Raw genomic sequence first — 25,727 nt, forward strand, 5'->3', positions numbered from 1 at the left:
TCAAAAAAAAAAAAAAAAAAAAAAAACAGCACATCAAGGAACAGCAAGGTTGCTTTGATGAAGAATCCATTATTATCAGTTAATGTTCATGAAAAAAGGTTTTTGTTTGTTGGACATCTGCCAGATCTCTCCCCCTTAATTGGGGTCCAGGTTCTGGTTCATTATACATCCGCGGTGTTGAGAGCAGCAGATTCATTTATCATTCCCCCGGGGCAATAGCAAGGGTAATGGAGCACAGACACTCACTGGGCACGTGCGTACAGACGCACTGAAGGGTGCTGCTAGGCCAGTCTGGGACCTGACAGTACTACTGTCAATCAGACACTCACTGGGCACGTGCGTACAGACACACCAAAGGGTGCTGCTAGGCCTGGTCTGGGACCTGACAGTACTACTGTCACTCAGACACTCCGCTCTGTCTGCTTGTAAATATTCTGGGCTTTGAATACCCCGCTATCTGACGCGCTCAACTCTTTGTCTTGGGGGGGGTAACGAGACAAAAAGATAACAGGGACAGCCCGAGGAGGGGGTACAGAAGGAGTGGGCGTGTTCAATTTAATTAGGGACTCCCTTGGGATGACATCATCCGGGAGGCGCCCCTTCCGTGACGAGGGGCTCCTCTCGGCCCCCTCCTCCCATCACACAGATGACAGGAAGTCTCCCCAACCGAATTAGCTGCCATGGCAACCCCGCGGTGGTCCAACGGCAGGGATGTAATGCAATCAGCAAGGCATGATGGGGGAAGGCACGGTTTTGAAGGAAATTATTATTATTTTTTTTGGGAGTGTTTCTGTAGGATTTATCAACCGTCTATACCTTAGCTTGACAATGTCCAAGCCCTTTGTTGTTGTTCTAAACGTTCAACTCAATTTTATAAAATTGCACTTTTCAGTACCTCCGTACCTGAAGCGGTAACTCAACAACAGTTGACATAAAAGGTCCCTTCCACATTCTTTAGAAAATTAGGACCTCATCATCATTATCTCTCATCATAAGAATGTCAAGAGAAAGACGAGATTCTGAGAGAAGAATTATCAGGAGGTTACATAATTCCAGAACCAGCAAACCATAAGAACGCTTTGTCTTTGATCATAATCCTGTTTCATGAATGGAAAGTTTTTTTTCCACAGCCTGCCCTCCCATAAAAACTCAAACGGGTCCTCCTGCATAAATCTTATGATCCCAGCCAGATATAAACTGATACGGATTCTTTCTAGAGAAAACTTCTCAAGACTAGAAAGGAACAGCGAGAGTTCAGAATACTTTAAGTTCTTGACTACAAACTGATGTGCCGTTCATTTCATATTTATAAGGTAACAGGAAGAAGCTTTATACTGCGTGCTGAGGACATGACTGAATTAGCATGCCACTCTCTGTGCATGCACACGGCTGATTAACCCATATTAACCAGACCTTCATAACGGACTACATTACCCAGCTAACAAATGGCCTGATTACAGGAAGCTGCTACAATCATAACACACCTCAGCCATCATGCTGTGGGTATGTTAAAGCAGCAAGGAGCTCGCAAATTACATTTTTTAAAAAAAGCCTTTCATTAAATCAATTAATATTCCAACTGAGCCACAGTAGTCTCTTCTTGTTTTATTACTTCTACTGATGAGATCATCATCAATAGATGGACGCGTGAAGGGGTCGAGGTCTCGTCTGAAGGTGATAAAAAATACGTGTTACGAGAAGGGTTTTGGAGAGTGAGAGTAATGATGATGTAATATAATTAGCGCTAAGAGGAGAGTGGAGAGGTAGCCTGGGGTGCGCGGTCTCCTTTGGGACGGCTCGTCTCCCCTCGCGGCTCCGGAACAGATGGCAGACGAGCCTCATAAAAGTCAAACGCGCACACCGACCGGTCTGCTGTGACGTACTACGTCTTTTTAACCCACATGTCGTTATGTGAGCCCCCTCGCGTTTGCACGCGGATTCGCGCAGCACAAGAGACGGCTGCGGACGGACGAGCACTGCTCAGCACGGCTGAAGGGAAGTACGGTTTTCATGTCGACCACTAGCGTCAGGGTTCATTGCAACAGAGAGAGAGAGAGAGATGTATTTAAAAGAGAAAGAGCGAGCTACTGTTTCTGCAAACAGGCCGTTTACACCAAGCCAACACAGAACTCCAACAGGGCTCCATTCAGCATCTGCAGACACTGCAGGGCTGTGGGGGGGGGGGGGGGGGGGGGGGGGCACAGTTATCCACACAACCCAACAGCTGCTGCTCGCGAGATCGAGAACAGGCTCGTCTTAACATGAACTGTATAACCCACCTAATTTAACACAGAAAACCTTAAATCCTTAGCCCCGTCCTGCACACACACACACACACACTCACCCCTTTATTCAGTCAGTGTCCATCACCACAAACTGCACAGCAGATGTGCTCAAGCACCAGCTGGGCGTCATCGTGAAAACCATAGCTGTATTCATGAGTGCCGTCATCGTGAAAACTATAGCTTGTATTCATAAGTCCATCCAGAGTAAACATTTACAGAATAGATGTGAGAGAAGTTCAGAGGCCGCTTAACACAACCCACCTGTTAAAATAACAGTCTGTTGTGGCAAAGGAAACCTGTGCCTTTTATTTATTGTACGCTTCTAAAAAACTAGCATTTTTTTTTTTTTTTTGCATACTATAGTAAGCACGGCATCAGCTGCATTTAAATTCTGCATTGTGTCGCCCTCGCTTTTAAAGCTACCCCCCCCCCCTTTTAGAGGAACGGACCTCTGCAGCAGAAACCGGAGTATCATTCTGTGATTCTGAGGTCAGTCTCAGTGCTGATCACCAATCAGGCCCATTTCTGAGAGAAAGCCATTTGGATATTACAAATGACCACGTGGACCAACTGGTGAGAGGATAAATATCCTCCATTGTGACACTGTTCAGGAGGAATCCACAGATGTGGAAGCGGTTGATTTATTTCTTATGATAAAGGACACCTGATTCCAGTATATAGATAGTCTGGAAAGAGGCAGATTCATATCAAATACAATACTGCACCACTGAGACTTACCTCCACTACCACTGCCCTAAGGTTCAAATTCAATTTAACGGCCAACCTGAGTTTTTTTATTTTTATTTAAAATGGCCATTGCAAAACCAACTAAAAATCTAGCAAACTTATGTGATATTTATTCTCTCATGGCAAAACTTAACTGCAAGAGGGAAAACACAGGTTAATTTGCAACAAATCTCTAAGGACTATAAAGGAAAACAAATGCAACCCACTAACAAACACCTGATTCCTCAAAACAGATTTAACTTTATTTGCATGTGCTATAAGTGCAACTCTAATAAATACCCGATTCCTCAAAACGGATTTCGCTTCACCTGCATTGGTGACGCGGGTCCTTCGCACAGGAAAGGCACTTAGCCGATGACAGGTCGTGAAAACAACACCGAGATCAGCAGTCACAAAAGGGGCCAAGACATGGTACGATTCTGCCGAAAACAGCACCGCTTCCCCTCTACCTGCAGAGCTGACCCGTAATACCGTTAAAAAACATCCCTGCTGTGGACGCCGCGGTGGCCATCGTCGTGGAAACTGCTGCATCGGACATGTGACCCGAGCCACACCTTGGCCCGGAGCGATGAGGACAGGCGCGTGAAAGGGCGCTGCGTGTGAATGTGCTGACGCCAGGCAGCTGCTGCCACGCGCCTTCATTAGAGGCCAGAAACCAGCGTCGCCTTCTTTCAGACGGCCGTTCAACATGATGGATGGAGGAAAGGTGTGGACTCTACCAAAGCACCGCTCAGGTTCACAGCGCAACAGCGCCACCTCTGGCAGCTGCCCTGCAGTGCCCCTCAGCAAGGCCATCCTCGAGTTGAAATACAAAAAAAATCTCCACAATAGCAAATTTGTCTTTTTTTTATTTTTTATTAGTCTTGTCTATAAAAAGACTCATCACATTAAAGTACACAGTATAAAGGTCACAGAAGGATCACAGGGAAAACAAAGTGCAAACACACAAATACACACACGTGCGCGCGCGCGCACACACGATCGCACACACAATTGCACAAGGTCTCAATATCTTTGTGCCTATTCAGCTGGTGAGGAAGTGAATAGGGAGTGTAGTTAAAAAGGTGAAACTTGTTACTGCTCATATAATGCAAGAAACTCGACCCCATTGTTTTTGGTTTTATTTCCCCCGCAGGAAAAGCTTAAGACAGTAAACAGTAGGAGTTCCTTTGTACCGCCCCTCAGCATTGTAACCGGCACACGTCACCACGCCACAGACCAGCTTAGCAGAACATGTCGCAGAACTTTTTGCAGGCCTCACAAAAAGCTCTACTTCCTGGCTTTTCTGTTATTCCTTGGCTTTGAGCTTGTTTGCTGGGAGCCGGAGTCCGCACTGACGGCAGCATGATTTTCTCTGCCTCCCCGTCGCGGTGCGCTGCGGCCGGTAACACCCGCGTAGCGGACCGTGGCAGCGACGTCGAGTTTGGCCACATACTCGTCCACCAGCTGTTCCTCTTTGCTCTTCTGTGATTGGCCGGATGCTGCCATGGCGACCTGGTCTTGCAGCCGCCGAAGCTCCTCCTCCGCTGATATCCCCGATGCAACGAAGCCATGACGAAACAGGCGTTGCAACAGAATCATTCAATTGTAGTTAATTAAAGTAAATTTATTCTGAAGAAGGCAACTACAGCAGAAGGCCAAGGGACAAGAAAACAAAATCTTGTGTCTCACGCCAGGGACCTCATTGAAAATGGCAACGCTAAAACGGACGACAAACTGCAGATTCACAACAAGCATTTCTACTGTTGAGATTTTGCAGCTGCAAAAATTAGTGCTGGGAGCCAACAACACCAGCTTCCATTAAAGCAAAACTGATTTTGTGCTACAATAAACAAGCGGGTATTTTGCGTGCAATACCAGAACATTTAGCACAGACTGGGCTGTTTGTTTAGTGGACCACAATTATCCAGATCTATATAAATTAGGGATATGGCTAACTTTCTTTCCCCAATGAGCTCTCAGATATCCAGTGTTCAGAGTCACGACGACAAATCCTGCATTTTCTTCGAACATCAACACCAAAGGGTAAAAACAAACAAATAAATAAATAAACCGTTATGAATGATAAGGCCCTTCCGCAGCTGACAATGTGTAGAATTTCTCATCACCGCACGGTTAGACCGCGTGCTGGTTGGCCAGCTTCCTTGTTCAGGTAGAAAAATTGCGCCTGATTTCTCCTGTGATGGGAAGAGTGAAGAGCACTCACCTGCCAGGCATCGGGACTGCACCTCCGCGAGTGACTGCCTGCTCTGACTGCACAGCGCAGTCAGCCTCTTCTCCTCCTTCTCCAGAGAGGCTTTCCTTCGCCTCCTCTCCTTCATACCGCCCTCCGCGGGCGCACAAGAGCTGTCGAACAATAACGCCACAATGTTAATAACGGTTAATGTTTTTTATGACGCGAATGTCAAAGGAAACATCAAAAATCGATTCGTGTTCATGATAAAGGGACATTACACACACAAAAAAATCTAAATTATACTTGTATTGAATGTTGACTATCCACAAAGATTGTGTGTTTTTTTTCCCCCAGCTTAACCGTTTTACCCATGAAAACAACACTATTGTCAGCCTTCCTGGGTAATTGGTTCGCTAGCTACATTTCAAGATGACTGGCTATAGTTGACGTTAGCTACGAGCTAATATTGACTTGCACACACCTCATCTCATTTTACCACATAATCCCTTAATGAAAAATAACTAACGTGACCAATCGTTTTTTCAACATTAAAGTTGAGTTTTTTGTCCATATTAAATTAACATGCATGTATTACAAAATATTTGTTCATATTCATTTTTTTGTCGGAAATAGTTTTACTTTTTTAAAAATAAGTATTTATTTTTACTGGTGTTCATTTTTCATTAGAGTTTATTTTTTAAATTATTATTATTCTTCAAACAAGCTCTAAAAGGATGTATAGGCGGGAAATGGTTTGTTTTATTAGTGTTTATTTTTACAGGTGTTCATTTGGCATTGTATTTTATTCATACTTTATCGTGCAATATGCAACACCTTTGTTCATATTTGGTTAAATTTCCTTCACATCCCGACAGATATCGATAAATTAAAAAATGGAAGAAAAAAATCCGGTCTTTCTGACTGACCCCCAGTCTCTCAAATCAGCCACTATAATTTTTTACCGCGATCGAATTTAAACAACCAATCAGGACAGCTCTTTGCCTGTCAATCGTGTTGCGCTGCATGAGCAGGGATACCCTTTGCCTAGAAAAGAAAACAGAGAATGGCAGAGAAAAAACTACCAGAATGACCAGTTCCGCCTTTGACGTAAAGTATAGGCCTACATATTTTTCATATTTAAAAAAAACAATTAAAGACTGTAGAAGAAAAGATTAGGACCAAAAAGGAATAAAACAAACCAGAGACAAGACTCAAGTGAATGTTCGGCTTTTCAGCTAGAGCTCAGGGAAGTGCGTCAAAAATGACACTGAGTTTGCAGAATTTCTGCTGGACAGGTAATTATCTTGCTTGTTCAATTTCTGTTGAAATTTGTTCTTGCCTCTACAACTGTGTAGCCGACGTAGCTAGAAAATGTTAGCTGGTGCATTCAGCCCAATGTTATACTTATGCTATACATAAGCATAATTTAAAAAATACGCACAATCCCGTATTTTTTTTAAAAAGAAAATGTTAGCTGGTGCATTTAGCCCAATGTCATACTTATGCTATACGTAAGCGTAATTTAAAGAAAAAACGCACAATCCCGCTCCAGATGCCTTAGATTTAGTAATGTTTACTTGACTGACCGTTACTTCCCTGGGTCTCATACAAGCAAAGTAACGCCTGTATCAACATTTGGCGACTGTAGCCTACCTGACATTACATTATTCTACATTTATTTCCAGACGCTTTAATCAAAAGCGACGTACAATTTGCGTCGTCGTCCCAATCCCTTTGGCTAACTTGAGCTGACGTCACCGAGGAAATGTTATTAACTCTACTCTAGTTCTTGAACTGAGTCGTCAGCTTGTCTTTTTGCTTCGTTGTATCTGGACTTCTTCGCTAGCTCGCTCTGCAGCCACACCCACCTCCCCACACAGAAAATAACGTCATAGCCAGAAGCGTCCTGAACACATTTTAGAACAACATATACAGGTGAAGGTGCACGAATTCGGCGAAAGTGTGTAAAGCAAGAGACTGCCAGTGAGTGCATCATAGATATGCATACGCATGGTATATTTTATACTACATACAATGTAAAAAAAATCGTGCATAGTATGCCTTTGCATTGTTTTAGGACACTTTTAGGGGCCACATGAACCCCCCTTACACATAGACATGTGTATGCCCCTACATACCTGGAAAGGGATACTTCCGGTTCCTCCACCTGTCGGGAGAGTGCAAGCTTCCGCTTCCTCTCTGTGTCCCACGCTCTCAGGGCTTCAGCGTGTTTTGCTGCCATGGGCATCAGTCGATCGCTGTTTAAAATCCTGTCAAAATATGTGAGTTCCATCAGCTGTTCAGTTATGAACGTTAGATGCGCTCGTTTGCAATTGTTGCGTTTTTAAATTGATCGTAATTCTTTTTAGCTGCACGATTTAGATCTCCGACTGTAATTACAAAATAAATCTCAGCTAAATTACAGCAAACACACTTTAACACGTTAACACATTAGTAGACTAGCGTCTACTAATCCCATTCAACTTCGGTTTACTTGCAATACATTACAGCTGACACTAAAACATGTCATATATTGCTGTTTGTTAGAATTTATAGGCACTGTACGTTTTGTATAGGGTAGATCATAAAGTTCTCTGAACAATTTATGTACTCGTTCTCGCCTGCCCTCTAGTGGCAAATGTATGCACAGCAGTGAAGTGATTATCGTATGTGCCATATCACACATAGCTAGATGGCTTAACGAAGTATTTAACATAATCTTACCAGCGTTCCATGTCCTTGTCAATGCGCTCCCGCTCCTCGCGGATGGTCTGCAGCTCTTCTTTGGTGTTAGAGATTGCATTCCTCAGCTGGTCGATCAACCTCTAAGCATGAACACAAACCATTAATTAACAGGGACTTCAGGCAGGCAAACAGTTAGTTAGCTAGCTAAATAAGATAATTTGCTACCCGTTATAGAATATAGAAATGATGAATAGGCGACCATTAACAAGCTAGCAAACGTCGTTTGGAATAATAAAGTAAGCTTGCCAGTTTGGGATTAACGGTAGCGTTAACTAACGGAGTCTTCACCGTGCATACCTTGGATTCTTCTGGTCTCATACCAGAAATATCAGCATCAAGCAGTGATTTCAGCATTTCATATTTTATGTCCATCGTTGCGAATATCTTAAATAAAAGAAAAATACCGACTGAAGACAGAAGTAGCCAGCTTCTCAGACTAGACGGGATTTCAAATTCAAACTCTCGCGCTCTCCCAACTTCGCGAGAAGCTGACTTCACGTGATGTTTGAGAGCCAGTAGCATGGCCAAAACCGTAGAGGGGAGTAGATCACATGACCAGAGAGACAAATACCAATGTGTCTGTCTTAACTACAAGCAGTGAGTGGAAAAAACGCTACATTATGTTGTCAGTTTACCAATGGTAGTCTATGTAAGGATTTCGACATTTTAGCGTATAAAAAATGCTGTCCAACATGTACCGGCTGCAGAGAGTGTGACGAGTAAAGGTGAGGTACTAAAAGAAGCACTCCACCTACTCCTGTCAGAGCCCGGATAGCTCAGTCGGTAGAGCATCAGACTTTTAATCTGAGGGTCCAGGGTTCAAGTCCCTGTTCGGGCGGTTGCTCTTTTCTTTTTCCCCCTTCTGAAGTAATTGATCACTCTGTGTACCAAATCAGGAAAATAATTTAACCTCTCGATCAACTTTGTGTACTGTCAGACCTACATTTGTCCGTACATACCTCTGCAACTTCGTAAGACAGTGTATCCCTTACATACGTCTGCAACTGAATAAGCCAGTGTATCAAACAATCACAATAGAAGGATATCCCTGCCGAAATGAAAAAAAAAACATGTAAAAGTACTGTGTTTTCATTCCCTTCCCGTCATTTGTGCTACCTGGTGGTAACTTTTTTCTTGAATTTACTGAATTTATAGAAAATACTGTAGATCGACTAAATTATCACAAAACTTTGTTCCAAAGTATTTCTCACATATTTCTTCTTATCTTGCAATATTTACAGGAGAGGTTTCAACAATGTTTTGGTGTAGTGTGCAGGTTAAAATGTGAGGTGCAGTTATAGCACATTTAAACCAGGTCCTAACTCACTGTGGTCATTAAAGATCCAGTGACACATTGCAAATTGCAGAGGGTTCCCTGGTGCCCAGGCAACATTGCAAACCTGCTCAGGAAAAAAATCCATCTGTGTGGATTGATTGCATGAATAAATGTGTGTAAGTTGCTCTGGATGAGTGTCTGCTAAGTGATGTAATCGAGTGCAATGCAAATCATCCCTCAGTTTATTCGCCTAATTATTTAAATAAATAAAAAAACTTAAACCGAATCCTGTTGAGATACAGAAGCATGCTTTCCACGGTGGACATGGCGGCTGGTTCTGCCCTCTGGTGGCTGACGATGGAAGGTCACCCAATTAGATACATTGCAGTACACCCCATTCACTCTGCAGCTTCTCTGTAAAGTGCCTCCAGATCATAAAATCACTTCATAAATTTCTGTCTGTTATTGTTCATTCTGCAGATTCTTTCATGTGTAGCATGCTCATCTGTGCCCTGAGCTTTGTGCATGAACAGGCCCTGAAAACCACCACTGAAAACACGTAACGTGCATAAAACCTGTTCACTGCATCGCAGTTTTATTCCTGCATAACACAAGCAGCCATTTTCCACTTTGCTCCTCATATGGACACATATATGCCGGCATCATGCCACATTTCAGCACACCATTTATGAAATGTCCCATCGGGTTATTTCTGATGTTGATATAAAATGATACTGATACCGTTATAACTGCATAAAACTCCTTCGTCTTGCATGAAACCTCTTCGTTAGCGAGCGATTTCATTTTTTGATCCGTTGCCCTGACCGAAGGTCAAAATAAATATGAAATGATAGCAGCCCTGCATCCACAAGCCCGTTTTTTATCCCCTCGCTGCAAACCGCTAGTTTAGACTAATCACAGCGTCCAGCACATCAGCAGCGGATGATCGGGTCAGTCATTAAAGAGTGCTGCGTCAGGCTCCCTCAGCCCTGCTTAGTCTAAGCCTGGGTCCGCTGCCCGTCAGGGAAACAGCAGCGAGCCGCCCGTCGCGCGGCGGGACGCGGGAGCCGCTAATTTATCCAAAGTACAGGGTGCGCAGTCCTGAGCGGGCCCTGCACAGGCTGCGCTTTCACGGGCGCTTTTGTGGCGAAGTCGCCATGACGTCAGGAAGATGTTTGGCAACCGTGCAGGAGCGAGCGAGAGGGCGTGGCTTACCCAGAATGCCGTTCCAGCATTCTGGAGGAGTTGCAGGAGGCATAAAAGCCGACGACCCAGAGGGCTCGGCAGCGGAAGATTCTCAGACTCGACCGGGCTTGCCACTCCACGATGGACCACACCGCCCTCCTGATCCTGCTGGGTGTCGCAGCGCACACCTGGGGCCTCCCCGTCCAGGTAAACCCGTCACACACACACCTGGGGCCTCCCCGTCCAGGTAAACCCGTCACACACACACCTGGGGCCTCCCCGTCCAGGTAAACCCGTCACACACACACCTGGGGCCTCCCCGTCCAGGTAAACCCGTCACACACACACCTGGGGCCTCCCCGTCCAGGTAAACCATCACACACACACCTGTCCAGGTAAACCATCACACACACCTGGGGCCTCCCCGTCCAGGTAAACCATCACACACACACCTGGGGCCTCCCCGTCCAGGTAAACCATCACACACACCTGGGGCCTCCCCGTCCAGGTAAACCATAACACACCTGGGGCCTCCCCGTCCAGGTAAACCCATCACACACACACCTGGAGCCTCCCCGTCCAGGTAAAGCGATCACTTGCTGGAGTCCGCATGTCCGGTCGCCAGTGCTGATGCTGTTTGTGTTTCCTCCACAGAATGTGTCTGCAGCGCACGATGCGATACTTCGGTTCAGAAGACAAATTTCAGGTAGCGTCTGAGATCATTACACCGACAGGTTTGAGAACATGAAACTCCTGATAAAAGGTTGAAATTGCACCTGTCCAGGTATTATTCTCACGTTGATGTTGGAATAAGCTGATGAGGCTAAATGATTGTGATTATCGGGACATGCCTTGTGACTCACTGAACGCTCCGTCGTGTTGAATGGTGAATGTGCCCTTCGCTCTTGCAGAGGAGCTGTGGGGTCAGATGGAGATGAACGCGATGGACAGAATCCTGCAGACCAACCGGTGTAAGTGCAGCGGCGTCCTCACACCAGACTGTGACTCTGCTGAGGGGCGGGGACTGGGCTGAGGGGCGGGGACTGGGCTGGGGGGCAGGGCTTGGGCTGAGGGATGGAGAGTGGGCTGATCGGTGGGGCTTAACCTCATTGGTGGAGATTGGGCTGAGGGGCGGGGTTTTGGGCTGAGGGGCGGGGACTGGGCTGGGGGGCAGGGCTTGGACTGAGGGGTGCGGCTTGGGCTGATGGGTGGGGCTTAACCTGATTGGTGGAGATTGGGCTGAGGGGCAGGGCTTGGGCTGAGGGGTGGGGAGTGGGCTGAGGGGTGGGGAGTGGGCTGAGGGGTGGGGAGTGGGCTGAGGGGTGGGGAGTGGGCTGAGGGGTGGGGAGTGGGCTGAGGGGTGGGGAGTGGGCTGAGGGGTGGGGAGTGGGCTGAGGGGCGGGGACTGGGCTGAGGGGTGGGGTTTTGGCTGAGGGACGGGGTTTTGGCTGAGGGGTAGAGATTGGGTCGAGGGGCGGGGCTTGGGCTGAGGGGCGGGGTTTTGGCTGAGGGGTAGAGATTGGGTCGAGGGGCGGAGATTGGGGTGATTGGCGGAGATTGGGTCGAGGGGCGGGGCTTGGGCTGAGGAAGCCGTGTCTCCTCCTCTCCTGCAGTTCTGCGGCGTCTCCCGGGCATGAGCCTGAGGGAGGGGGACATCGCGCACTCCACCATCCGCAGCGCCATCACCTGCCCCGACAACAGCTGCCTCTGGCCCAAATCTGTGGACGGCAATGTCTATGTGGCCTACATCATCTCTCCACAGTACGGTGAGTGTGCACGTGTACGTGCGCGTGCATCATCTCCCCGCAGTACGGTGAGTGCACGTGTACGTGCGCGTGCGTCATCTCATAAATAAAATTTTTTATTTATTCAGCAAATTACTTTTTATGTTTCTGTGTGAGGAAAGTGCTTTTATTGTGACTTTTTTGTGATGTTTCTGTGTGAGGAAAGCGCTTTTATTGTGACTGCAGACAGCATGGACCGAATGACCATAGAGACCGGCATGCAGGACATCTCCAGCGGGACGTGTGTGAAGTTTGTGCCCCGCAGCCACGAGGCCGACTACCTGGACATCCAGCCCAAGGGTGGGTGAGTACCCCCCTCCACAGGCCGGACTCGAGCAGCCATCAGCAGCGCCATCTCTGAGAAAAACATCTGGAAAACATCAGGATATCCGCCGGCTGGCATCACCCTAAACTGGGCACACTGTGGGGCAGTGGGCATCACCCTAAACTGGGCACACTGTGGGGCAGTGGGCATCACCCTAAACTGGGCACACTGTGGGGCAGTGGGCATCACCCTAAACTGGGCACACTGTGGGGCAGTGGGCATCACCCTAAACTGGGCACACTGTGGGGCAGTGGGCATCACCCTAAACTGGGCACACTGTGGGGCAGTGGGCATCACCCTAAACTGGGCACACTGTGGGGCAGTGGGCATCACCCTAAACTGGGCGGCACAGGAGTGCACCGCCCCGTTGGGACCCTGTCTGCGGGTCTCCTCTGGGTACTCCGGTTTCCTCCTGCACCAAAAGACAGGCCCATCATGTTAGGTACACTCCTGCCATTGCCCTTGACCAAGGCACCTGACCTCAGAGCTGGAGTTGGTCCCTGGGCGCTGCACTGTGGCTGCCCGCTGCTCCTAAGTAACTAGGATGGGTCAAATGCAGAGGACAAATTACCCCACGGGGTTCAGTAAAGTCTGTTTTTATCTGAGACCTGCTCTGTTGCTCCTCCCTGATGACGATGCCCCCCCCCCCTTCTCCCGAAGCTGCTGGTCCTTCCTCGGGGTGGTGGGCGGAGCCCAGCCCGTCTCCCTGGAGACGCCCGGGTGCATGTGGGCGGGCGTGGCGTCCCACGAGCTCATGCACGCGCTGGGGTTCGTGCACGAGCAGTCTCGGTCCGACAGGGACCGCTACGTCACCATCCTGTGGGACAACATTCTGCAAGGTCAGTGTCACGCCAGGGGGAGAAAAAAAAAAAACCTGTCCTCTCTAACCTGGGTAAACCCCCCCACCCCCTCCACAGAGCTCATCCTGTACAGCTAACCCTTTGACTAGGCTTATTTTCCCCATTCTTTTGGTGCCCTCAGTTATTTTCCATTTAGTATATTGTTGGCCTATAATGCACATTCAGGTGTTGCATATAATTGTTTTCCGGTGCAAACTTGCCCTGTGCTGTTTTATCACTGATTCATGTATATGTCAAACGGACAAACGGAAAAGTGAAATTTTAGTAAATTTATTGATAAAATCCTGCACAGTTTAAGCAGCGAAAGCAAACGTAAGCCAGATTCACTTCTGCAGCTCAAGTGAGCACAGCTGTTTACCTCCACCCTAAGCGCTAAGAAGCAGGCAGTCAGCAGCAGTTAGCTGTTCTCCAGAGCACCTTCTCTCCCGAGCACCTCCTCTCCCGTGCACCTCCTGTCCTGAGCACCTCTTCTCCAGAGCACCTCCTCTCCCGTGCACCTCCTGTCCTGAGCACCTCTTCTCCAGAGCACCTCCTCTCCCGAGCACCTCCTCTCCCGTGCACCTCCTGTCCTGAGCACCTCCTCCTGTACTTTTTCCCTTCCTCCACAGATCAGGTCCACAACTTTAAGAAGTACGTGACCAACAACCTGAACACTGCGTACGACTATACCTCCATCATGCACTACGGGAGGTGAGTGGAATCATGGGAAGGGGGTGGTATTTCAACTGTACCCACAATCCTTACAGCATGAACAACCGCTCCCCTTTCTGATGCAGGTATGCCTTCTCTGAAGATGGCGACCCAACCATTGTGCCCAAACCAGATCCGTTTGTTCAGATTGGCCAGCGGGATGGACCCAGTGCCCTGGACATCCAGAAGATAAATGCCCTTTACAACTGTAGTCAAATTTAATGGAAAAAAAATAATCATTTTTGTGTTTTCTGTTCTGGGCTTACTGTCACTCTTGTTCCTTTTCCCCGTTCCCCCCACTAGATGGCAGTGTGGATGAAAAAACACCACTTGCCTGTTCTCTATTTATTCTTTGGCTCCGGTGGAATAACCTATGATCCTGTAGGAATATGTTACTTGGCACCAATATTTTCCCCTCAAAACGTCATATATATTTTGAAACTCGAGATTCATTGTGTTGCTCTCAGATGAGGATTCTATTATTGTTTAATGTACATAAATGCTGACATAAAAATAAATGTAATAAAATGGTAGAAATCAGCAATCGGCTTGTCTTCATTGTGTATTAACAGTAAATAATTTCAACTTTGCCTCCAGCACAATCTTATTAAAGAGTGTTTCAAAACATGATTGCGCATGAAGTGTAACAATATTTGTTATTAAAGGTCCAAACAATGTAAAAGTTCTGAACACCATTTTGGAACATGATTTGATTACACCATGAAACTGAAAATGACATCTGCTTTTATAGCCTGCAGCTGCCTTCGCAGGGTCCAGTGACAAGAGTCACGATTAAACAGCAACTAATTCTCAACTCGACGGTCACAGAAAACATATTAAACAGGATTACGCACACTTTGCACGTCGACTCACAACAATGTTTTTGTCCAAAGGAATGAAAACCTTTTTGGAGCGCGATGTGATAATGAAAAGTCACAAACACAAACAATTTAGCGAAATTACCTTCTTCAAAATTAATGAAACGCATTACAATTTTATAATTTGTTTTTATAAAAAATGTTTTATTGAAACCTTAATACATAATGTACACACTGATTGATGCTTTGCAGTATAATTTTAAGATGAGGTATTCAGTTACTTTTCTGTCTGATGGTCTGCGGTTGAGCCTGTAAAGGAAAAGAAAAGGTTAAAGAAACCCGTGTTTAAAATTAAACCTGACTTTATATTAAAAAATGTAGAAAATGCTTAAGTGGATGTAGGTATGCCCTTTGCCATGCTACAGGCTGGCAGTGCAGTGCTCAGACCTGTACAGCACAGACAGTTAGGCCCTAATCAGGATTTCTCACAGAGGTAACTACACTCACTCCCGCACTCTGACCTCATTTAAACACACTAAGTTCAGATACAGGTTCACACCGCCACATTTATTAATCTTGAAATCGATTGTCTTATTTTAGATTTCCTCATCATTTCCTCATCCTGATTAACCGTGGTCCCGATTAGACCTTCAGAAACGATGGAGTCATTTACATCGTTTTCAGTCTCCCCTTTGGTCAACATTTACTTCATCCAATAGCAACATCTGTTCAAAGTGACCAATTGTAGGGAACAGTGGTAAAAAGGATGGGCCAATGTATTTTTACATAAGGATGTGCAGCAGCGAGCTAGGATGCCACACCTGAGTTGGCTACCTACCTTAGCTGCAAAGCCATTCATTAAAATGGCTGGCCGGATAGCTTGCTCTTTATTTGACTTAATTTTTTTCCTGAACCTTTTCCTGTTTTTTTTCCTGTATTCTCCAAAGATATTTCCAGTGTGTTTGTAAACATTCATGTTGTACTCGTGAATGATTCAGTGACTCAGGACTCAATGACTCAGAGAGCGCTTGCGAGAGAGAGTTGAGATTAGTCTTACCTGCTGCACAGGCTGAAGGGTGACTTGACGGACAGGACCGAAGCCCCGCCCTCTTGCGAGAGGCTGGGTGTAACAGGAGGGGGCGGAGCTCTGGGCCGCAGACGGCTGCTGTCGTCTCAGCACCTCAGGTTTGATGCTGGAGCCTGTGGGACAGAGATGTTCACACTGGAAACCCAGACCTCGATGCTTCACTGCCCTGTTTACCCCAAACGTTCCAGCACTGATGCCTTACTGCCCTGTTTACCCCAAACGTTCCAGCACTGATGCCTTACTGCCCTGTTCACCCCAAACGTTCCAGCACTGATGCCTTACTGCCCCAGTTTACCCCAAAGTTCCAGCACTGATGCCTTACTGCCCTGTTTACCCCAAACCTTCCAGCACTGATGCCTTACTGCCCTGTTTACCCCAAACGTTCCAGCACTGATGCCTTACTGCCCCAGTTTACCCCAAAGTTCCAGCACTGATGCCTTACTGCCCTGTTTACCCCAAACGTTCCAGCACTGATGCCTTACTGCCCTGTTTACCCCAAACGTTCCAGCACTGATGCCTTACTGCCCTGTTTACCCCAAACGTTCCAGCACTGATGCCTTACTGCCCTGTTTACCCCAAACATTCCAGCACTGATGCCTTACTGCCCTGTTTACCCCAAACATTCCAGCACTGATGCCTTACTGCCCTGTTTACCCCAAACATACCAGCACTGATGCCTTACTGCCCTGTTTACCCCAAACATACCAGCACTGATGCCTTACTGCCCTGTTTACCCCAAACATACCAGCACTGGTGCCTTACTGCCCTGTTTACCCCAAACATACCAGCACTGATGCCTTACTGCCCCAGTTTACCCCAAACGTACCAGCACTGGTGCCTTACTGCCCCAATTTACCCCAAACGTACCAGCGCTGATGCCTTACTGCCCTGTTTACCCCAAACGTTCCAGCACTGATGCCTTACTGCCCTGTTTACCCCAAACGTTCCAGCACTGATGCCTTACTGCCCTGTTTACCCCAAATGTTTCAGCACTGGTGCCTTACTGCCCTGTTTACCCCAAACGTTCCAGCACTGATGCCTTACTGCCCTGTTTACCCCAAACGTTCCAGCACTGATGCCTTACTGCCCTGTTTACCCCAAACGTTCCAGCACTGATGCCTTACTGCCCTGTTTACCCCAAACGTTCCTGCGCTGATGCCTTACTGCCCCAGTTTACCCCAAATGTTCCAGCGCTGGTGTACAGTCTTACCGGCTCTGGAGCTGTGCTCCGTGGTCTGAGCGCTGTCCGGCGGGACCGTTCTGAAGGCCCTCCGCCACTTCCTAACCAGGAGCGACAGCCTGAGGAACAGATGGGGCGGGGGGGGGAAAGAAAAAAATTACCCACAATTCCACGGGACAATCGCAGGGTTAGTGAAGGGGAGGGTGTCAGTCAGCCTCACCGCGAGACGGCGACGGCCGCGAGGGCGGCGGTCCTGAAGCGCGCGGCGGGGCTGGGCCGGGGGGGCGGAGCCGCAGGCGAGGGACACGCCCCCATGCGGGCCACGAGCGCCAGCGTGGCGTGCTGGCCGTCCAGGGCCCCGCCCAGCAGCAGGAGCAGGTAGCGCTTCTGGAACGCCAGCGCCTTCCTGTGGCTCTCCGACCGCAAGTACCGGCAGTACAGCCGCTGCACCTGGGGGAGGAGGAGGAGGAGGGGGAGGAGGGGGAGCGTTCAGGGAGGAAGAGTGACTCCGCTGGGACGAACCAGGCTGTCACCTGAAAGGGCGCCAGTTTGGCTTCCAAGCAGAGCAGCGATACACACACGCGCGCTCCGATACTGCGCTCACTCAGTACAGCGCCCAGTGTTAATGCAGCTCTTTAACAGAGTACACGGGAGTCCAGCAGGGTCTGTATGTACTCTGATAGAGTTGAGTTAACCCTGGGCATTGAACTGTGCGCAACCAGGATCGCCTCAGTAAAAACACCCAGCCAGTAGAAAGGGACTCTAAACCAATGCTAACCCTGCAAAAGTGGCTATAAGAGCAGCAACTTCATCATAGGGCAGAAAGTGCAGGAGAGGAAGAGCAGGAGGAGGATGAGTTTAATGTTTAAATGTGAGGATCAGACACACTGTGGGCTTTGTGGTGATGTAAATTCTGAGATGTGTGCAGGTACACCACGCTTGTTGCACGAGCGGGTGCTGTGCAGTGTGCTCACTCTGAAAGCTCAGCCGCGGTGCAGGAGAGAGTCAGGCTGCACTGGAACAGGGCTGACTCACCTTGCTGCTGTAGGGCTGGTTTGCCATGTGGACTGAGAGCTGCAGCTCAGTCTCAGCATTACACCCATCAGCCTGCAGGGCGGCGCTCTGACTCTGCCAGGACACAAACACACACACAGGCACCAGTCAGGCTGTGAATTATCACATTCCACCATTGTGAATGAGTGGTGAATCTTCTCTCCCATTTAGACATCTCACTGGTATATTTTCTGATAAATATGCAAGAAAAAAATCTCTGAACACTGAAGCCATCCTTTATCTGCAGTCTGAAGAGTTCCTGCTGTTACAGACGTACTGATGCCCAACTTACCAGCCTGTGACAGATGGAGCTGTGCTTTCTGTCTGTCTCCTCCTGCTCCTCCTGCCTCCTCAGTGTCCTGCACTCGTCCTTCACAGAGCGCGCCTCCTCTCTCAGGAGGTCCAGCTGTGCCTGCAGCTGGTTGGCTCTGCGCCTCTGCTCCTCCAGACCGAGGGCGGCTTTGTGCTCCCCCTGAGCCGCCTTTCGCCTCCTCTGCGCCTCCTCCTCCAGCTGCCGCTTGGTGTGAACGACCTGCCGGTGCAGACGCTCCATGGCGGCCGCCAGCTCCTCGCTCTGCCCGCGCTCCTGCTCCAGCTGAGCCCGCAGCTCCTGGATGAACCTCCTGTCCTCGGACACCGCCTCCTCGTGCTGCCGGGCCTGCTCCTCCAGGCTGCAGGCGTGGTTCACCCTCTCCTCCTCTAGCTGTCTGAGCACCTCACACCTCCTCCGCACCTCCTCCTCCAGGCTGCAGGCGTGGCTCGCCCTCTCGTCCTCCAGCTGTCTGAGCACCTCACGCCTCCTTTGCGTCTCCTCCTCCACGCTTTGGGCATGGCTCACCCTCTCCTCCTTCAGCTGTCTGAGCGCCTCCTGCCTCCTCTGCACCTCCTCCTCCAGGCTGTGGACGTGGCTCACCCTCTCCTCCTCCAGCTGTCTGAGCACCTCCTGCCTCCTCTGCACCTCCTCCTCCAGCTGTCTGAGCGCCTCGCGCCTCCTCTGCACCTCCTCCTCCAGGCTGCGGGCGTGGTCAATAGCCCGATTGCTCTCCTCTGCGATCAGCGCCTCGCAGTGAGACTGCTCGCTCTGCTGGTGACGCTCGGCCTCCTGGGACATCTCCGTGCTCACCAGCCCCTCCCACAGCTGGGCCTTCTGCTCCTCCCCCCACAGCTGGGCCTTCTGCTCCGCCCCCCCTGTCTGCTCCGCCCACAGCTGGGCCTTCTGCTCCGCCCCTCCTGTCTGCTCCGCCCACAGCTGGGCCTTCTGCTCCGCCCCTCCTGCCCTCTGTGTAGTTGGCTGATCCGTTCGTCCCAGCTGCCTCTCTGTCAGATGGGGCTCCAGCAGTTCCCCTGTGCGGATGAACACACAGATGCATTATATATTATACCCTCTCATTCCTGCATCAGAAAGTTCACACTGACGTTCTGAAAATCCGTCCGTCTGCGGAACGAGGACTTACAGACAGATGCAGGAGCTGCTTCACAGAGGGCTGCTCTCACACTCACAGTATCTGTGAGGCTAATGTAGCAGTTTAAAAAAAAAAAACCCCAGATTTGCCCATTAACCTCCCCAGCACACCTGCATTGCGCCACAGTGCAGCTCACTTTCACAGGCAGCTGAAAGGGAGCAGACCTGGCGCTCAGGAGCTAGCATCGCTAGCGCGGCGCGTGACCTTTGACCTGTGGGCTCACCGTGTCGGTACTGGCTGTGCTCCTGCTGTGAGGCGCTGAGGGAGGCCTGCAGGAGGCGCAGCTGCTCCTGGCTCCGCAGGCTGGAGGCGCACAGCAGGGAGCGCAGGTGCTGCACCTCCTCCAGGAGGGCCAGCCGGTCCGCGGAGAGGAGCTGCTCCAGGTGCAGCCGCCACTGCTCCTCCTGGACAGAGACAAACAGGCAAACACAACCCTGTGAACACAGCCCAGTGAACACAACCCTGAGAACACAACCCAGTGAACACAGCCCTGAGAACACAACCCAGTGAACACAACCCAGTGAACACAGGCCTGAGAACACAGCCCTGAGAACACAACCCAGTGAACACAGCCATGAGAACACATATGTGGCAGGAAGGGACAAAGCATAAGAAATAAATTTTTAAAAATAATCCTTTCAATGTCAGACTCACTTTTCGATAAAACATTCTGGTTCAGCGCCACCTCGGTGACGCACTGCTGTTACATCAGTATAATAATTTTAATTATGTATAATGATTTATAACGAGAATATGCCTCAGTTAAATTGTCAGGGGCCCATCCAGTCAGCATGCTCTGAAGCAGTGGAAACCAGCTCTGTTGGCTTTCACTGACACACTGACACACGTACGCACGCGCACACACACACACACACACACACACACACACACAAAACTGCTGCATCATCAATGTCTTGAACATATAATGACTTAGGAACTCGCCAAAGGTAGCGCTACAGACCTTGGGCTCTCTGGCGGCCATCTTGCACAGCAGCTCTCTGAGGGAGAGGACGGTCTGCTGCAGAGCCCGTCTCTCTGCCTGCCAGGAGGGGGGCGGAGCCTCGAGAGGGCTGGGGGTCGTCACGGTGACCGGGACAGGGCGCTCGGACAAGGAGAGGACCCTGTGTCCCTCCCTGTACACCCTCTTCAGCCAGCTCTGAAATACACACACGCAAACACACGTGCGCACACACACACACACACACACGCACAACGTTGATGTCAAGGAGCTACTAGTAATGCACCTTTTCTTGTGGACTCTAGGAAAGAACTACAAGGCACTGCTCCAAGGCATTTCCTCCCAGTGGAGTGGCTACTTCCTCCCTCAGCAGTTCCCTCTACAATCACCCGAGACACTCAGACCTGTCCTGGTACCATAACCACACCCATGGGCTAATGTAACCTTTAACCCCTTTAACGCCAGGATACCCAAGAGGCAGTGGAAAAGCAGAGAGGATGCTGGAACCTGTAGTTCGGGAGAGAGGAGCTCGGCGTCCTGGCCCATGCTCTCCGTGGCGCTGTCCGTCCTCTCTGCCACAGACATGTCCCGATTGTGCAGGTACTCCAGAAAACTGGCACTCAGGCCCTCCGGCGCACCCCACTGCTCCTGCAGAGTGGTGTCCCGGTGCGAGCTTACGCCTGCGGGAACAACACACCCGCATTACCCCCGAGTTACCCCAACAGGGCATTTTACTACTGCCATTTTAACAGACATTCAATCCAGAGCGACACTTTCACACAACGTGCATTTTACACAGCTGCATATATACAGCATATAGATGTCATTTAGGTGAAGTAACTTGCTCAATAGCAAGAACAGTGTCCTATGTGGGATTCAAACCTGCAACCCTTACCCTAGCAGCCCAGCCATTATAATTTATCCAGTGGCTTTATCCACAGCCCTAACCCTAACCCCACCTTTTTCATTTTCACATAGCATGCATTTTATACAGCTGCATATATACAGACGTAACCTAGGCTAATTATCGTGCTGAACAGCAGTATACAATGGCAGTGTCCTAACTGGGAATCGAACCTGCAAACTTTGCCAAACTGTCTACGCATTAAACTACACAGCCTCCCTACCTGGGCATCCACACTACCTTACACTAGGGTCAAAGAGAGCGATGTTTTCCCACAGGAGCGTTAACAGCCACATATAACGTTATGATAAATTATCTGTGACTTACAGGTCTGATCTCAGCGGCTGCATTTAATTGCAGTGAAAAGTACCACCCGGCGCACAGCTGGGTATTTCACTCTGCTGACAGAGTGACCCTAGAGAGGAGCGGGAGTGACTCACTGCTGCAGTCAGCATCGCTGGGCCACTCCTCCAGTCCGGTGAAGTACCGCTCGTCCAGGGTCTTCACCTGCCAACGTTTACCCTCAGTTACCAAACACGCAGCTGAGAATGCATAACGAGAACTACCGCACACTCAGAACAGTTCTGGGGGCAAAATGATAAATTCAAATAGAAGGACATCTGCACATTTTCTCCCTTTGCAAATTTCACAAGTGTTAATTCTAGAGCTACGCTTTGGGTCTAAAACCCTCATCAGAGCTTTTCTTGAACGCTTTTGAGAATGAGAGGGATGGGAGAGTGAAGGATCATGGGTAATTTCTGCCGTAACGCTGGGTCCTTTGGGCCTCTCAGGTTTCAGCACCCACCTGCTCAGAGAGGGGGGAGTCCCGGGTGGAGGGGCGCTCCGAGGCGGAGGCGGAGAGGGTGAGCGGGGTGCTGAAGGCCTCAGGGGGCTGGGAAAGGTCCTGGGACAGCGGGGGGGAGGGGAGCTCAGAGGCGGGGTCCCCGCTGGAGCTCGGGGTACGCAGCCCTCCCGGGGGGCGTGAGGAGGCCTCGTACCGCAGGCCGAGCAGGAAGGAGCCACGCCCGGGGGCCCCGTGTCGGGTGCAGGCATCGCCCTGCAGGCTGCGGCTCTCTGGCTCCCCCTGCTGGCCGGCCAGCCCAAGCAGCTGGCTGTGGATACCCAGGTCAGCGAGCGCTCTGTCCTCAGTCTGAGAGGATGAGAGGAGGAATGTTCAGATAACAGGAAATCAGCGTTCAGATAACAGGAGCACGCTCAGATAACAGGAAATCAGCGTTCAGATAACAGGAGCACGCTCAGATAACAGGAAATCAGCGTTCAGATAACAGGAGCACGCTCAGATAACAGGAAATCAGCTCTTACTGAATCAAAGCTGTGAGTTTAAACCATTCATGCAACTAAAATAATTCTAAGAGACTAAAAATATCTCAAAAGCTTGCACTGTAACTGTAACTGCACTTATAAACCATCAAGAAAGAAATGAATGTTTGTTAGTTACATATTTACAAGCACAAGAAAACTCCAGGGTAGGTTTAAATCAGGAGAGTGGGCTAGTATAGCAGTGTGGCTAACTGAAGGACAGTAAGCAGAAACAGCACCTGGCTTTCCTGCATCAGCGTCTCTGTCCTGTGTGCGCTGGAGCTCAGCTCCTCCTGTACAGCAGCAAACTTCATCTTCAAGGAAACATGCTCCGCCCACAATACCTCATGCTCCGCCTTCAGGGCCTCATGCTCCGCCTTCAGGGCATCAGGCTCCGCCTTCAGAGCATCAGGCTCCGCCTTCAGGGCCTCATGCTCCTCCTTCAGGGCATCAGGCTCCGCCTTCAGAGCATCAGGCTCCGCCTTCAGGGCCTCATGCTCCTCCTTCAAGGCCTCATGCTCCTCCTTCAGGGCCTCATGCTCCTCCTTCAAGGCCTCATGCTCCTCCTTCAGAGCATCAGGCTCCGCCTTCAGAGCATCAGGCTCCTCCTTCAGGGCCTCATGCTCCGCCTTCAGGGCCTCATGCTCCGCCCACAAGCCCTCATGCTCCTCCTTCATGGCATCATGCTCCGCCCACAAGGCATCATGCTCCTTGTTCAAGGCCTCATGCTCCGCCCTTCCCTGAGCTAGACGTTCCTCGTTCTCCCTCAGAGCCACCTCCGCCTTGGCCAGCGTCTCCTCGGCAACGGTCTGATGGGAACGCAGCATGTGATCATTAATGTAACCAATCATTATCGCCATCCACCAGGGACCAGGCATTCATCCAAAGCCAATACAGACCTTACGTCTGGCACAGATCCTGCTGACTGTGCTCCAGTGTAAAGCAGCACTAACCGCAATGCTCACATTACACCACTGGGTGGTGCTGTGGAAGGCTGAAAGGCTGCCGTCATTAAATAAAAAATACAGGTTACTGGATTTTTCAGCCAGCCATAACCACTTAAAAGGGCACTTAAAACAGGCTAAAATATCCATCCAAGAGATGAACAATCTGCAATGGCACTATCACTATGATCTCAGAGCTGGATCAGATTGGTTCACCCAAACAGTCCTATTTGCTGGGCTTATTTAAGAGTAAGCTGCGTTTGGAAATACACACTCACCAGCACCTCTTTCAGGTCCCCTGCTCCCGTCGTCCTTCCCCCTAGCCCAGAGTTCAGATGCTGGATGTGGTCTCTCTTTGATGTCACTTCCTGTCGCAGTCTTCCTACTTCCTCCTGGAGCCGGCCCTTGGCTTGCCTCAGCTCCTCCTTCTCTGTCTCCAGCTGGTGTATTCTGGCCTGGCCCTCCTGAACCTGGCCCTCCAGGGCCTCCAGCACGGTCCGGAGGGTCTCTGCTGGGACGGGCCCGTCCGGAGCGTCTCCCCCACGCTTCTGCGCCCCCGTCCCGCCAGGACCTGGCTGCGCCTCCCACCGCGGCTCTGGGACGGGGGCGTGGTGGCTCAGCTCCTGCCGCAGGCTGTGCTCCAGGCCGCGGGGGGTGTGGGGGAGGGGCGGGGCGGGGCTGCTCTCGGAGGATGTGCTGAGTTCGTACCGCTCGGACTCCGCCCGCTCCAGCTCCTCCTGCAGCTTGTGGATGACCTCGTGCAGCCGCTCCTCCTCCACCTCCCTGTCCTGCCGCAGACGCTCCCTGTCGCTGCGGAGGTGCTCCACCTGCGACCGCAGCTCCTCCACCTCCGCGCGCGCCTCCTCCACTGCCTACGGGGGGAAAGACGGGGAGAGTTAAATAAAATTAACCCTTTGTGGAGTAGGACTTTTTCTCCCCAAAATTCTAAGTCCGTGTTCTAGAGCTCCATTGCTTTCAGTTACCAGCAGCGATTGTGACATCAGCATCGGAATGTTCAGTTAAGAGCATTCTAATCCCACATTAGTGATCTCACACCACAACGGGCTAAAATTAATGAATAAGTGTGACCCCGACATTCTCAGATCCGCGTGGTTACCATGACTACACGCTCTCAGGACAGAAGCCGCCAAGCGGGACTCGCTCACCTGGTCCTGGGAGGCGTCGGCTTCCCGGCGTAGACGGAGGATCTCCTCGCCGAGCTGGCGGATCTCCCGCCTCTGCTCCTCCAGCTGGTCCGGGGGGTCCAGACGCACGGAGGGCGTGTCCTCGTGTCCGTCCGCTTCCGGGAGGGGGCGCGCGGCGTGATCGTTCTCCTGAGGGGGGGAATGAGACAGGCCGCTGTTACCATCACAACCCAAATACAGACAGCTGGAGGCTGCCGCTGGACTTTAAACCCGGGAAGACCAGCGTTAGCTTACCGATCAAACTAAAGTATTCAATGAATTCAGTGTACCTGCCCCACACCGGCTGTACTGAGCCCCACCTGTACCTGCCCCACACCGGCTGTATTGAGCTCCACCTGTACCTGCCCCACACCGGCTGTACGGAGCTCCATCTGTATTGCCTGGAGCTGCTGGTCCAGGGGGTGGCCCGCCCCACTCCTGGGGGGGCACTGACGGGGGTCGTCTGCGTTACGCTGCAGAGCAAACACCTGCAGGCAGCTGGAGCACAGCAGGGGGGCTCTGTCCTGGGGGGGGGGGAATTAAACACCAGGGAGAAAAAAAAGCTATTAGCAACACCTGTGATCATGGGTGGCTATTTAGCAGGTATTACAATGTGTATTTCCACTTGGATAGTTTTAAAGACCATTTAATAAAGATTTCCTACTAACAGTCACATTGGTAATTAAGAAGTCACGGATGTTTGAATTTCGTTTGTAATACAGTCTTTTCTCCGTGGACTAATT

The 25,727-nt window shown here is 50.1% G+C and overlaps 3 protein-coding genes and 1 non-coding gene across 4 annotated transcripts in view; 2 read left to right on the forward strand and 2 right to left on the reverse strand.

Annotated features, from left to right (window-relative positions):
* Positions 1 to 4,137: 4,137 nt before the first annotated feature.
* Positions 4,138 to 8,430, reverse strand: LOC118213968. Its single transcript, XM_035393261.1, has 5 exons — positions 8,251 to 8,430; positions 7,933 to 8,033; positions 7,347 to 7,478; positions 5,239 to 5,378; positions 4,138 to 4,558 (listed from the first exon to the last, which is right to left on the reverse strand). The coding sequence occupies exons 1-5, from the start codon at positions 8,323 to 8,325 to the stop codon at positions 4,302 to 4,304; spliced, it is 705 nt and encodes a 234-aa protein (XP_035249152.1). The 5' UTR covers positions 8,326 to 8,430; the 3' UTR covers positions 4,138 to 4,301.
* A 288-nt stretch (positions 8,431 to 8,718) lies between these two features.
* trnak-uuu lies at positions 8,719 to 8,791 on the forward strand. The gene has a single exon. It is a non-coding gene; the product is annotated as a tRNA-Lys (tRNA).
* Positions 8,792 to 10,555: 1,764 nt separating this feature from the next.
* Positions 10,556 to 14,295, forward strand: LOC118214426 (high choriolytic enzyme 1-like). Its single transcript, XM_035394351.1, has 8 exons — positions 10,556 to 10,621; positions 11,069 to 11,120; positions 11,326 to 11,385; positions 12,028 to 12,180; positions 12,385 to 12,502; positions 13,184 to 13,362; positions 13,992 to 14,073; positions 14,160 to 14,295. Exons 1-8 carry the CDS (start codon positions 10,556 to 10,558, stop codon positions 14,293 to 14,295), a joined length of 846 nt encoding a protein of 281 aa, XP_035250242.1.
* Positions 14,296 to 15,072: 777 nt separating this feature from the next.
* The window catches only part of LOC118214427 (centrosome-associated protein CEP250-like), a 29,871-nt gene continuing 19,216 nt past the window's right edge, over positions 15,073 to 25,727 (reverse strand). The window contains exons 25-40 of the mRNA XM_035394352.1: positions 25,341 to 25,508; positions 24,967 to 25,134; positions 24,079 to 24,672; positions 23,096 to 23,665; positions 22,342 to 22,686; positions 21,977 to 22,043; positions 21,140 to 21,312; positions 20,636 to 20,830; positions 19,898 to 20,078; positions 19,170 to 19,570; positions 18,504 to 19,127; positions 18,194 to 18,286; positions 17,379 to 17,608; positions 17,189 to 17,277; positions 15,949 to 16,091; positions 15,073 to 15,200 (exon numbers count right to left, since the gene is read on the reverse strand). Coding sequence (XP_035250243.1) covers positions 15,165 to 15,200; positions 15,949 to 16,091; positions 17,189 to 17,277; positions 17,379 to 17,608; positions 18,194 to 18,286; positions 18,504 to 19,127; positions 19,170 to 19,570; positions 19,898 to 20,078; positions 20,636 to 20,830; positions 21,140 to 21,312; positions 21,977 to 22,043; positions 22,342 to 22,686; positions 23,096 to 23,665; positions 24,079 to 24,672; positions 24,967 to 25,134; positions 25,341 to 25,508 — 4,077 coding nt within the window. The 3' untranslated portion in view covers positions 15,073 to 15,164. The remainder of the gene's footprint in view (positions 15,201 to 15,948; positions 16,092 to 17,188; positions 17,278 to 17,378; positions 17,609 to 18,193; positions 18,287 to 18,503; positions 19,128 to 19,169; positions 19,571 to 19,897; positions 20,079 to 20,635; positions 20,831 to 21,139; positions 21,313 to 21,976; positions 22,044 to 22,341; positions 22,687 to 23,095; positions 23,666 to 24,078; positions 24,673 to 24,966; positions 25,135 to 25,340; positions 25,509 to 25,727) is intronic.

This window comes from Anguilla anguilla, chromosome 15 (genome assembly GCF_013347855.1).
Source record: "Anguilla anguilla isolate fAngAng1 chromosome 15, fAngAng1.pri, whole genome shotgun sequence".
NCBI lineage: Eukaryota > Metazoa > Chordata > Actinopteri > Anguilliformes > Anguillidae > Anguilla > Anguilla anguilla.

What these genes read in the sequence shown, in the direction of transcription:
- LOC118213968 (XM_035393261.1), bottom strand. Translation starts at nt 8,325, where the DNA reads ATGGACATAAAATATGAAATGCTGAAATCACTGCTTGATGCTGATATT. An exon ending in TGAGACCAGAAGAATCCAAG is followed by an intron (nt 8,034 to 8,250) that starts GTATGCACGGTG and finishes GTTCATGCTTAG; the next exon opens with AGGTTGATCGACCAGCTGAG. An exon ending in GCAGTCCCGATGCCTGGCAG is followed by an intron (nt 4,559 to 5,238) that starts GTGAGTGCTCTT and finishes CGGGGATATCAG; the next exon opens with CGGAGGAGGAGCTTCGGCGG.
- LOC118214426 (XM_035394351.1), top strand. Translation starts at nt 10,556, where the DNA reads ATGGACCACACCGCCCTCCTGATCCTGCTGGGTGTCGCAGCGCACACC. An exon ending in GTGGGACAACATTCTGCAAG is followed by an intron (nt 13,363 to 13,991) that starts GTCAGTGTCACG and finishes CTTCCTCCACAG; the next exon opens with ATCAGGTCCACAACTTTAAG. An exon ending in TCCATCATGCACTACGGGAG is followed by an intron (nt 14,074 to 14,159) that starts GTGAGTGGAATC and finishes TTTCTGATGCAG; the next exon opens with GTATGCCTTCTCTGAAGATG.